General features: G+C 51.7%; 1 protein-coding gene across 2 annotated transcripts in view; it reads right to left on the bottom strand.

Moving 5' to 3' along the window:
• Window positions 1-6,675, bottom strand: part of rab11fip5a (RAB11 family interacting protein 5a (class I)) — a 12,196-nt gene extending 5,521 nt beyond the window's left edge. Inside the window, exons 1-3 of one of the 2 annotated variants that reach the window (XM_076049517.1) lie at window positions 5,811-6,675; window positions 1,098-1,639; window positions 221-776 (exon numbers count right to left, since the gene is read on the bottom strand). In XM_076049517.1, coding sequence (XP_075905632.1) covers window positions 221-776; window positions 1,098-1,639; window positions 5,811-6,181 — 1,469 coding nt within the window. In that variant the 5' untranslated portion in view covers window positions 6,182-6,675. The remainder of the gene's footprint in view (window positions 1-220; window positions 777-1,097; window positions 1,640-5,810) is intronic. The other variant, XM_076049518.1, reaches the window with a different exon arrangement.
• Window positions 6,676-12,962: the final 6,287 nt, after the last annotated feature.

Raw genomic sequence — 12,962 nt, 5'->3', positions numbered from 1 at the left:
TTGTTTCACTGCACTGACTGACTGTTGATTTCAGCTCCAGGCTGATTCTGCAGGGTCCTAGTGCACTCCCTGTCAAAAGGAGTCAGATTTTGTTTTCTTTTTTTGAGCGGATGAGGGGATATGATACCTTTGGGTTTCCCCAGGAACTAGTTTGTGTGTGTGTGTGTGTGTGTGTGTGTGTGTGTGTGTGTGTGTGTGTGTGTGTGCCTCTCTCACCCACCTGGGTTTGCTGTGCGACTCCTTGGAGCCGAACCAGCCTCTGTGTCTCTCCTCGTCGCCGGCCACTCCAGACTCCTCCCCCTCCTGGCTGTGGCTCCGGCCCCCAGACTCCAGGCTCCTCCCTGAAGGAAACAAGTTCCCCTCCACCTCCTTTTTCTTCTCCTCCTCCTCCTCCTCCTCCTCCTCCTCCTCCTCCTCGGCCACCAAGGGGCCGCTCCTCTCGAGCGCCGCCACTATGGCCGCCTTCTCCTCCTCGCCTGGCTCGTCGAAGGACCAGCGGCGGGCGTCAGTGGTGGCGGCGGTGGCGTGGAGGTGGGCGGGGCCACGCAGGTTGAGGTTCTGGAGGGACGCCGACAGAGTCAAAGGCTTCTGCTTGAGTCCTGGGACGAGGAACGGGCCTGGTTTCCCTGAGCCCGGGTCCGGCAGCTGCGGCGGGACGCTGGGGGCGTGGCCTCCGTTGAAGAGCTGAGGCACCACGATGCTGATCTCGCCGGCGTCGTCGCCAAACTCACACTGGAGGGAGGAGGAGGACTTGGGCGACATGTTGGCCGAGTGATCTGAGGGGTGAAAAGACCCAGGGTGGTTTGGGTTTTCTTTTCCATTGATTTTAGATGCGTGTCAGGTAAACAGGCAGGTGTTGGGCGACTGGTAGTTCACTGAGGGGGCGGGGCGTTGACATGAATAGCACCTCCGCTGTTACTTGATCTTTTCTGAACTGAAATTAATTAGCAATGGATCGAATTGAAACAGAAAATAGTTTTACAATAATAAAATAATTAGATTACTTTTTTGGAGTAATCCGTGGTTGGGATTACATTCCTGGAGTGCTCCCAACCACCCTGCTAGCGAGCGAGTGAGTTCCTGACTGGCAAACTGACCTGGGCTGCAGTCGGCCGTCAGGTTGCTGCTGTTGCTGGGGGAGTTGGAGAGGTCCGAGACCACCACGCTGATGCCCGCGGTGGGGCTGAGGCTGCCGCCGCGCGACGACGACTCGCTGCTCTCGGAGCCCAGCGACGTGCTGGAGGAGCGCGTGTCCGACGACTTGCGCAGCTTTCCGCGCAGGAAGAAGCTCCTCATCTTGCTGCGCCGCACCTCGCCGCCCTCGTCGTCCTCGTAGTCCTCCTCGCCGCCGCCGTCGCTGGGCAGCCGCTGCCGCACGCGGCACAGGGAGTCGTAGCTGCTGGGCTGCGGCACCGCCACCGGGTCGGCCGCCTCGGCCTGGCCGTCGGCGCCGGCCGGCCGCTGCCGCCGCTGGAGCTTTATGCGATCCCGCAGCTTGCTGAAGCCGAAGGCGCCCTTGTCCTGCATCGCCAGCTCGTACATGCTGGCCGTCAGGTTGTTGCGGGTGAACTGCACGCTCACCTGGATCTCACCGCGCTCCTTTTCCTTCTTGCCCGTCTTGGAGTTGAGCCGGTACCACCTGTGGACACGCACACGCACACGCACACACACACACACACACACACACACACACACACACACACACACACACAAGGGTTCAGAGGTCAGCGTCGCCAACAGCTGCTGGCTGTCCCTAGACCAGGAGTGGGGCAAAGCTTTTTGACTGCTGGGCCACAATGGGATTTTTCGGAGAAACGGGAAAAAGTGCCGTTTACCTGTTTAGTGAAAACCAAGTTATTCAAGCTACCCCCCCCCCTTGTGTGAATCCAAGGATTTGAGATCACTTAAAATGTTTAGTTTTTGACGCGTGCTCTCATTATTTCAGGGACAGGAAGTGATGTTTGTGTGCTTGTGTGTGTTTGTGTTTCCTATATCACCAAAAACCACTGCAGGTCATGTGATCCACGCCGTCCAATTATCATCATCATCATCATCATCATCATCATCATCATCATCATCATCCTGACAGAAGGTTCAGCTAAAAGGGCTCCTATTAATTAAAAAAAGCTCATTTATGCATTTTTTTTGGGGGTTACTATTCTTCCCCGCTAGCTAGCGCTAGCTAGTTAGCGGGGGAGGGAGGCCTGCACTGCTCAAACCAAACCGGAAGTCAAGCACCAAAATGAATTGAATGGAGGATGACAGCAAAACACGCCTGGCAGGGTGACGGATGGAAAATCAAGCTTCTCAAAAGCTACTGCAGCAGCAACACACGCAGACTCGTACACACACACACACACACACACACACACACACACACACACACACACACACACACACACACACACACACACACACACACACACACACACACACACTCCCATGATGCAGCGTGTTTGGAATGCACTCGTCTTTATTGTGAGCGAGCCGGGAGGGGAAACAAAGGAGAGTGGTGAACCTGCTGATCTTCCTTCCACCAGCTCAGGGAAAAAAAACAGGAGGGGTGGAAGTGGTGGAAGTGGAGGAGATGAGGGAGAAGGAGGAAGCGTTGGAGGTGGTGGAGGATGAGGAGGAGGAGTGGGAGAAGGGGGGAGGGTAGGGGGAGGAAGAGTGGGGGGAGGAGAAGGAGGAGCCACAATGCTCCCACCCACTTCTCCCAACGGTGGATTGGGACTTCCAGCAGACCTCCGCCCTGCAGCTGAGGTGAAGTCAACATTCCAGGACGGCTGAACTTCCTCCTCCGACACTCAGACGAGGGGCCGAAACACAGGAAGTGCACTGCTGACAAAAAAATGATCTGAATCTCCTTCCGGAAGCCCATGAAGTCCAAGTCGCTGATAGCGGATAGCGGACTTGAAGCACGCGCGCACCTCCGCGGCTTCGCTTGTCGGGTTGTTTGATCCGGGTTTGACGAGACCAGTTGGCGAGCCTTCCCCACTGCCACCAAAAGCCCGTTCTTCGAGGGTTTAAATCGGGTTCTGTTTGGCCAGTGGGAGAGGGGCTTAAACGAAGCGTTGAGTGGGACAGCGGCAGTGATACGCGATGGATAAATCTTTAAAAAGAAAAAGTGCTCAATCAGGTCCCTCCGGTCCTGAAGAACATTCTGACCCAAATGAAGGCCCAAGGATGAGTGGTGGGGAAGGGGGCGAGCTCAAGACGTCGCAATGAAAGCTACATTGCGTTCACTTTTCCCGAGGGGGCCAACCAAGCCAGTTGCGTTCTGCCTGGTGAGCGAGGAAAAGCTGTCCAACTTAAAGGCGCAGAGCAATAGCCCAATAAAGTCAGAGCAGAACCAGAACCAGAACCAGAACCAGAACCGAGAAAGAAGAAAGCTGCTGCTGCTGCTGCTGCTGCTGGGATGGTTTGCACCCGCAGGTCACGGATGCCGTCACTGCCTGGAGGTGAGGTGAGCTTACTGGGCATGTTGGCTCTGTCTGCTGACAACCAAGCAGGGTCACGCAAGGATCCCGTCCCTTCTACAGGAAGAAGCTCAAGTTTCTTATAATTATTCATATTAATATTCATATTATTGTTATTATTGTTATTATTATTATTGTTATCATTATATTTCTTGAAATCAGGTCAGCTGATCCCTCCAAGCAGTAAGGGGTGAGTGATATCAGCGAGAAAAAAAAAAAAGACATCAAAATCATCATCAGTCCCCGACCTCCTTCAGCAGACACTGAGCACATTCCACATCTGGATGCCATGAACTCTGACGTCAGCGACTTCCCTCCTGCTCCTCTCACACAACCGGGCCATTGTGAGCCGGCACCAGCCAGCGGGACAGGAGGACAGGAGGAGGAGAGGGGGGGGGGGAGGAGAAGAAGAAGAAGAAGAAGAAGAAGAAGAAGAAGAAGAAGAAGAAACTCTTAAAACTGATTTCTGATTTTCTTATCACCGTTTCCGCCGTCTCCCTGCTCACTCTCGCAGGTGAATACATTCAGTTAAGCGGTGGTAAGTAAGTTCTGTTTACGTGGTTGGGACCAGTTGATTGACAGCTTTCAAATAAAAAAAAAAAAAAAAAAAAAAAAATTGTACCGCATAAACTGTATTCTGCTTTAATACCGTTTGTTTACCTCATTATTAACACACCATGGACTGCATTCCATTGCTCGATGGATAACTGATTTGAATCGAATTGTGAGGCACCCAAAGATTCACACCCCAACTGAAAAACCCGACTAAACCCAGCAACTGAAAAAAGCCACACAACACACATTTGGTTTGATTTTCTGTCAATTCAGGATAACAATGGGGGTATGGAAGGGTTGAAAAGTAGAATTAAAGTCATAGCAAATTAAACTTATGCTAAACTAAACCGACGTTTAACTGTTGGGGGGGGGGGGGGGGCTCTCAGGCCATCGAATCCGATGAAACCTCCACAGGAAACCTTCACAGTCGACACATGTCAGCTCGTGCACACACACACACACACACACACACCCAGCAGTCGGGAGTGTGAAACAGCAACATTTCCTGCAGAGATGCAACCAGCAGCGGCGGCTGAGCAAAAGCGAAACTGTGATCGAGACTCTTGCAGACTCAAAAGTCAACTGCTGCGTCGGCGAGCTGAAGGGCCCGGGGGAGGGCAGCTAGCTAGCGCTGCACACACGCGCACACGCACGCACAACAGCGGCGTCGGCGTCCCGGTGGTAGAAAAGAAAAAAAAAAAAAAAAAAAAAAGGGAGCTTGTCCTATATAAAAGAGAATGACGACTTCCTGAAGCAGAGTAGCATCTCAGTGCACCCGCCGTCTGTTTGCGTTGAGGCTTCCTGCTTTTAGCATTAGCGTCAAAATGTTTGGTTTGTGTGTTTGTTCTTCCAAAGAGAAGGAGGTGGTAGTGGTGGCGGATCACCTGTGCATTATCACCCCGCCTGCTACTAACACCTGCTGCTGCTGCTGCTGCTGCCTGACCCACATTAGACCAGTGCTCCCAGTGCTCCCAGTGCTCCCATGGCCACCAAAGCCACTGACCTCTGGCAGCCTACGTGAGGAGGGCCAGGAGTCCGAGCAGCTGAGGCTGAGGCACCGCTCGAGACGATGCAGGTCACAGAGCAGAAGGTGAGTGTAAACACAGCAGAGGTGGTGGTGGGGGTGGGGGTGGTGATGGTGGTGATGGTGGGGGGGGGGTCAGTGTTATACAATGGCACGTTGCACTGAAATACCTGGCAGCAGCTTTCAGGAATCATGAACCCGTTAGATAATCTCAGAAAGTGGGACAGCCGGTAATCCCTGCACGCACGCACGCACGCACGCAGGCCCCTCCCACAAACAAACACAAACAAACACCTCATCCTGTCCTATGCTGAACCAAGCTAGCCAGCTAAGCCAGCTAGCCAACGGAGGTGAACTTTCTGGAAGGCTGCGGTGGGAGGGGGAGGCGGTGGGAGTGGGGGGGTGGAGGTGGGTGGGGCCGTGGGCTGGAGCCGTGGGCTGGGTTGTCGGAGGGATGGGGACCGGGTGTGCAGAGCCTGGTGGTGCAGCAGCAGCAGCTGCAGCAGCTGTGTTTACATCCCATCGCAACACCTATCAGCGGGGCAGAAGGTAGACCGGAAGCGGCGGGGACGACCAACTCCCCCCCCCCCCCCCCAAACACACACACACACACACACACACACACACACACACACACCCTCCGGGAAAAAAACAAAAAACCAAAACAAAACACAAAGTCATGGCTGATGATGCTGCGGGTGCACGCGCAGCTCCCGACTGGGCGCGCACACATCAACAACACGCAAACTCACTCGTTCTTGACGCTCCTGCCCTCGCGGTAGTACACGTGCTCCAGCCGGACCACCGCCTGGCCGAGGAAGACGTCCAGGCCGATGAGCGCGCGGTGCATGACGGTGAGCACGAGCTCGCCGCAGCCGCCGCCCTCGAGCGCGCCGGGCTGCAGCTCGAAGGTGCACTCCTCGCGCCACTCGGGCGCGGTGCTCTTGTCCGCCACGCGCGTTGAATACTTCTCCTTGGCCAGCTGGATGATGGCGTAGGCGTCGCTCGTGCCCTGCTTGCCCTTAGCGCGCAGGCCCCGCGCGCGCAGCACCGTCACCTGGGCGTGCGTCGGCAGCCACCGCGGTTCCGCGTCCGCGGCGGCCGCGGAGGAGGGGGAGGACATGTCGGTGCTGCTAGCACACACGCACGCACACACACGCACACACACACACACACACACCGGGCCGGGCCGGGCCGGGACGAGGCGTCTGCGGTGTCCGGCCGCGATGTCCCTGCTGTGGACTGCGTGGACCGTCTCGTCAGCTCGGAGCTCCGCTCGGCGGCCGGTGCCGCATTTTATGGCCGCCTGTGTGCGCTTCCTTGCCGGCAGCTGCTGCTCCCGCGGCCCGGTGCGTCTGTCCCGTGGTCGGCAGCGGCAGCGGCAGCAGCTGCAGCAGCAGCAGCAGCAGCAGCAGGGGCGAGCTGAGCTCTGCGGCAGCGGTGCTCCGTCCCCCCCCACCCCCTTCGCCTCCACCTACCTCGCCGCCGCCGCTGCTGTTACGGGCCTCTCTGCGGGCAGCGACGTCACTCCGCCTCCCTCCCTGCGCCGCCGCTGCTGCAGGCAGGACGAGGAAGTTGCAGCTTCGAGCGTCGGCCGGATACACGGAACCGACGCCCGGACCGAACACAGCAACACGAGGCTGGGCCGGAAGGGGCTTGAGAGGGAGGGGAGGGGGCGGGGGGGGGGGGGGGGTCTCACAGAGGGAGGAAGTAACGAAGTACAAATATTTTGTTACTGTACTCGAGTTCTTGTTCCGGTATCTGTACTTTTTTTGAGTATATTTCTTTTTATGAGGACTCTTTACTTATCTGTACTTTTTTACTTCTTACAGTGGAAAACACACGCTGGTTACTTTTGTGGTTAAAAGCCTCTAAAAGATACACATCATGTTCAAAGTCCTTCACTGATGATTCATTCGATTGAACTGGTGGTGATGACGAGAGGAGCAAAGCTGTTCAAAACCGATCCAGATGTTCATGCTCGACCTCTGACCTCTGGTCTTTCCGTCAAAACGTCTCCTTTTCGTCCGCCAAAGGATCAACAAAGATATTGTTTTCGCTAATGGCAGGAAAAAACAGAAACAATTTGACTTTTTTTTTTTTACTCAAGCACATTTCAGAACCTGCACTTTATTACTTTTACTGGAGTAAAGGAGTTGAATCACCGCTTTTCCAGTTCTGTCATCTGGCCCATATTGCAAATAAAGTTTGGCCGCCCCCTGCCCTCCAGTATGTAGCTCTTCACTGAAATGACTCTTTAAAAAGACCACACTGACAAACAGATGAATTACAGCTATTTTATGACTTACTGGCCATCAATATCATTTCTTCAAGTTCGACAGGCTAGATTAAAAATCTTAACGGGCAGCGCCTGGTCCCCCGCGCCTGCTCTAAACCGCCGCCCACATTCAGTATGAATGAATATTAGCGGACGAGCTGATTTGTGCGGTGGTGATTTCTCTCTCTCTCTCTCACTCTGCGACGGTGTTTTGACAGCGGACACTTGAGATTTTCCCCTCAGGTAAAGACGGAGTAAACAGACTCTGAAGTGGCCGCCGCCACAGAGATCCTCGCCGCCGCCGCCGCCGCCGCCACAGAGATCCTCGCCGCCGCCACGCTTTGAACTGGCGAGGAGGCCGAAAAAATGCGGGCGACGGATTCCCGCAATCTGGGTTTTTTTTTTCCCTTCTTCTTCTTCTTCTTCTTCTTCTTCTTCACAAGTCTGTGTGTCCGTCAGCCAACCTGCGCACACTCACACAACAGGTGGAAAACAATACATTGGCAATGAAATGAAACCCACGTGGGGCTTTGTTTTGCGTTGGGGATGTTTCCACATCCACTTTATCGCCTCGCCTGGAAATTCCATTTGTCCGTTGCTGCTGCAGTCGCATTATTTATAGATGAGTGTGTGTGTGTGTGTGTGTTTGAGTGTGTGTGTGTGTGTTTGTGTTTGAGTGTTTGCACGCAACGTTTCAGCCATGTTGGGAGTTCATTTGAGCCAAGCGCGCTGATGAGGTCCAAAGAAATAAATTAGTTTTTTTTTTTTTTTTTTTTTTCATTGTTGTTGTTGATGTTGTTGTTTTTTTTTTTTTGGAGGGAGGCTGAGGAGCAGCTGTCAAAGCAAAGGTTGTGATGTGTCCCTGCAGTGGGGAAGGAGAAACACGTCCGTGCTGGCTGGTGGAGGCGGAGCTCCACCACCCAGCGCATCCACCACTTTTTGGGTTGCATTTGCTTTCCTGGGAGTTTTTAAAAAGACGCTGGAAGAATTACTGTGGTTGCTGCCAATTAAGACAGAGTTATGACTGTGTGAGGATTGTTGACCTTGAGGCTGCCTGCCTGCCTGCCTGCCTGCCTGCCTGCCTGCCTGGCTGGCTGCTTGGTACAGGTCCAGCTATCCGGGCCCCAAACGGCAGCCCGACGACGTTGGCAGCTCAGACTAATAATATCTGGCTAATTGATTTTCACTATAAGGGAGGGAGGAGGGGGGGGAGGGGGAGGTATTGGGGGGGGGGGGGGGGCCGGGAATGATTTTTGCCACTGTGAAAACTGGAAAACATGTCCTCACATAATTACTAAACGAAACGTCAGTCATTTTCAGAGGGGGGGGGGGGTGGGGGGGGGGGGTGAGTGCGAGCATATAAGTTTTCCTTCCTCTTGTTACTTTCTGTTTTCTTTTTTCATTTTTAAATCCGTTACTCACTTTGAGCGTCTTTCTCTGAGGTTCTAAATTGTTTGGTTTTAACTGACGTATTCGGAAGTGACGTGACTTTAAAAAAATAAATAAATAAATAAATAAACTCTGTCTTAAACGTTCCTGCATGCCTGTTTGTAAAGAATCCCTTCGACTGTTCACGCGTCGCACCATCCGAACCCGCTGCTTTCTCAACTTGGATATATTGCACACGGCCATCACGCAGGAAGTGCGTGTGCTGTTGCCTCGCCAGCCTGAGGCGACACCAGTATGGAGATCACATATGGGAATCACATCACACCGCCTTGTTAAAAAAAACACATTTCGTCGATCTCACCGTCACCCATTTCAGCGCGAGGGTGAGCGCGACCTGCGCAGACAAGAGCAGAGTGGTAGGGCGCCCTCTTTTGGAAGAGACTGAGAAGAGACTGAGAAGAGCGGTCAGGAGGATGAGAAGTTCACACACACACACGCACGCACGCACACACACGCGCGCGCGCTGAGAGGCATTAATAATCTTGTTAAGCAGTTTTTCTTAACAACTCAACACAAAACCTTAATTATGCATCAAGGTTCTGTGACCTGATGTTGAACATCCTGAGGTGTCTGATGCTCTCTCTCTCTCTCTCTCTCTCCCTCTCCCTCTCCCTCTCTCTCTCTCTCTCCCTCTCACTCTCTTTAACTGCCCCCATTGTGCAACTGTGACTCACTGTCATCATGCACAGCTGAAACATATCCAGGAAGTATCATATTTTATCTTAAGGTTTTTTTTTTTTTTTTATCCCTATTTTGAATTTGATACTTTTAGTAATATCAGTGATATACTTTCATCCCTCTCTATACTGTAGTTTAAAACATTATTAAACTAGTTCCCTTTTCAAGCTGCTGTAAACGCACATTTCTCCCGGAGATCAATAAAGTCTGTCTATCTGATCTGGTCTAACTTAATCTGAACAGACTGCGCAAAAACCTTTTCAGGGAAATATTATAATTAAAGAACAAAACAAAACATCAACAACAACAACAACAACAACACAGAGCACGCGGAAGACAAATCCAAACCCAAAGACAGATTGTGAGGCTGCGACCTCGGCACACAGCGAGACGAGAGCCTGCTGAGGAGCCCCCGACGACGAGGCGCTGAACAGGCCGTCGTCATGTGTCAGCCCATAATCCACCTCATTTAGATGTCATCCACGCCACTCAGGAGAGCTGCGGCCCGCCCTCTACGGGGTGGAGGTGTGGAGCGGGCCAGAGAGATCCTCTGCCGGGCTTAAATGGGCCCCATCAAAGAGAGATTCCTTCACTATTCTGGGAGCCGAGCCGTCAATCATCCGCTCATCATCAGGCTCGCACCTTCATATCGGATCATCGTGACACCGCCAGCTGTTACGTCACCGCCGCCGCTAATCCACGTGTGTCACACACGCACACACACACACACGCACACACACACAAGCAAACGCAGAAGGTGGATCCGGTCCAGGCAGCGCAGTGCAAATGGCCTACTTAGAGTTTAAACTGTGTCATTAGAAACCTAATCAGGACTCGGTGTCTCAGCCGCGACCCACGTAATGAAACGCTGTGGCCCTCAAATACACACGACACCCTCACACTCCACACACACACACACACACACGTCGCACAACAACAGCTGTGACTGCCAGTAAATCAGGGACTCAGGCCTGGCGCGTGAGACTCCGGCGGAGACTCTCTGCTTCTCTTCTCACCTGATGCGAGTGGATGGAAGTGCAGGAACAAACTTTTCAAAAGTCTGACATTTGTGCTGGGAAAAAAAACTTTTTTTTTTTTTTTTTTTTGATGGGTCTATAGCAGGGGTGGCCAAACTTTATTTGCAATGGGCCAGATGACAGAACTGCATTGTGTCGGGGGTGTGGGGGGGGGTTTATGACTGCCTTCACCCGGGCCGGACAGACACACGTCCGGCCCGCGGGCCGTAGTTTGGCCATGCCTGGTCTATAGTAACATTCTGACTTTCTGAGACACTGGACTTTAGGTTTTTCTTTTATTATGTGTAAGACATTATCATTTAAAAAAAAAAAGACAAGAAATGAAACATTGAAACGTTGCCCGCTTTGTGTGACGACTCTGTATACAAAACAACAGTTACACTTTCACAGTTAGCTTTTCACTGAACAGAAGGCAAAGAAGCTGCGAAATGAATTTGTCTGTGTGTTTAGAGAGGAAACGACTCAAATGCTCAATGACCACTTCCAAATTAGCGCCGTTGTAGCTAGTGTTATAAAGCAGTTTGATGTGCTAAGATTGGAGGCGTTGTTGGGGGTGGGGGTGTGTGTGGGGGGGGGGGGGGTTGCCAAAGGCCCCCAACAGAAAACACATCAACTGAACATCTAGTCAATGTTAAAATAATTTTAGAGGATTACAATTCCCACATATTCTAACCCCAAAAAACCCTGTGGGTCGAGCCACATGAATCAGTCACATTGTCAGCAAAAGTCCCACACAGTGGTTCCTCCTACTCGATGGTCAAACATCTTTGTTTAGTCCCTGGGAGAAGATGCAGCGGCCGGCAGGAGTGCGGCCTTGTCTCACAGGTTGGTCGGACTCCGCCTGGGCTGCTGGGCAGCAGCTGTCACTAGGACGCTGATACTGGTCTTACTGGGCTTTCTATGAATCCAAATATTTAGACTGCACGGACGAGATCGGGTGTCTGTCGTCGGACCTGCACCCCTATCCCCCCCCCCCCCCCCCCAACTCACCCCCCCACCCAAGATCCGACGACAGAAGGAGATGAATCGCATGCGGGCTGAGGAAAAACAGGAGAAAACCATATTAGGACAAATTAAAGGGCCAGTTTCCTTAGAATTAGACTGATGGGCAACACCTTCCCAGCAACTAACAATAACATGCATGTTTCTGGAGTGTGGGAGGAAGCCGGAGAACCCGGAGAACCCACGCAGACACACGGAGAACCCGGAGAGAACCCACGCAGGCACAGGGAGAACCCGGAGAACCCACGCAGACACACGGAGAACCTGGAGAGAACCCACGCAGGCACAGGGAGAACCCGGAGAGAACCCACGCAGACACAGGGAGAACAAGCAAACTCCAAACAGGAATCCAACCAGCAACCTTCTTGCTGCGAGGCGACAGTGCTAAGCACGCATAATAATAATAATAATAATAATAATAATAATAATGATAATAATAATAATAATAATGATAATAATAATAATAATGATAATAATAATAATAATAATGATAATAATAATAATAATAATGATAATAATAATAATAATGATAATAATAATAATAATAATAATAATAATGATGATGATGATGATGATGATGATGATGTCTTTCCAGCCGCCTTCCCTTTGAACGCTACTTCACCTTCCACGGTGCCGCTCTGATCCACGTCCTCAAGCGTGACACCAAAGGTTCAGGGGTTTAGAAGTTCACGTTCATTCAGCTTCGTGATCACGTCTCAGGTGTTGTCCTACATTAATACAATAATAATACAATACAATAATAAATCATTCACGCACTGTGTTACAGTCACGCAGGGGCTCTCTTAATGATGCATAATTATAGGAAATGGATACCAGGCTGGCAATAATTTTTTCCCCTAGTGGCCACTCGAGGTACTACAAGCTAAAAACTTTCCCCCCATTACCCCCCCCCCCAATTCACACCAGAAGCGTCTGCTGCGCGTTCACAGAGCGTTGGCGTGGAAAACGCTCGGCGCCGCCCTCTCACACAAAACGCGTTTCCAATCGGAGTGCAGCGGCTCGGTTGGTTAACGCAACGATTGCAAGACCGTGCGACAACCCAGGTCGTGTTGCGTGTGTTTGAAGAAAAATGGCAGTGAAACAAAAACCCTTCTGGCCATCCCAACAGTTTCTCAAAGTATTGCTGGGTGTAAAAAAAGGAAAAATAATAATAAACCCAACTGCTGGTATCACACAAAATGCAGGTCTTTAAAGTAGACGTGCATTTTTATTCATCATAGCTTCAAATTTAAAGTGAACTCTGCTTTATTTGACAAACAAACCAAACAGTGTTGAAGTCAACGTGTCACATTGATGATGTTTCACAGTAAAAATCCAGCACATTGTATATACTGTGATGAAAATCAACCAGATCCACTGCGGTTTTGAACGATTCTACTGATGCTTCTGGTGTGAATTGGGGGTCAGGCCACAGTACAAAATAACAACGACCTTTGACC

Source organism: Nelusetta ayraudi, unplaced genomic scaffold, assembly GCF_046127955.1.
Source record: "Nelusetta ayraudi isolate G7.1 ecotype Tasmania unplaced genomic scaffold, CSIRO-AGI_Nayr_v1 ptg000117l, whole genome shotgun sequence".
NCBI lineage: Eukaryota > Metazoa > Chordata > Actinopteri > Tetraodontiformes > Monacanthidae > Nelusetta > Nelusetta ayraudi.
Note: the sequence above shows the minus strand (reverse complement) of the source record. Positions and strands in the feature narration are given on the sequence as shown.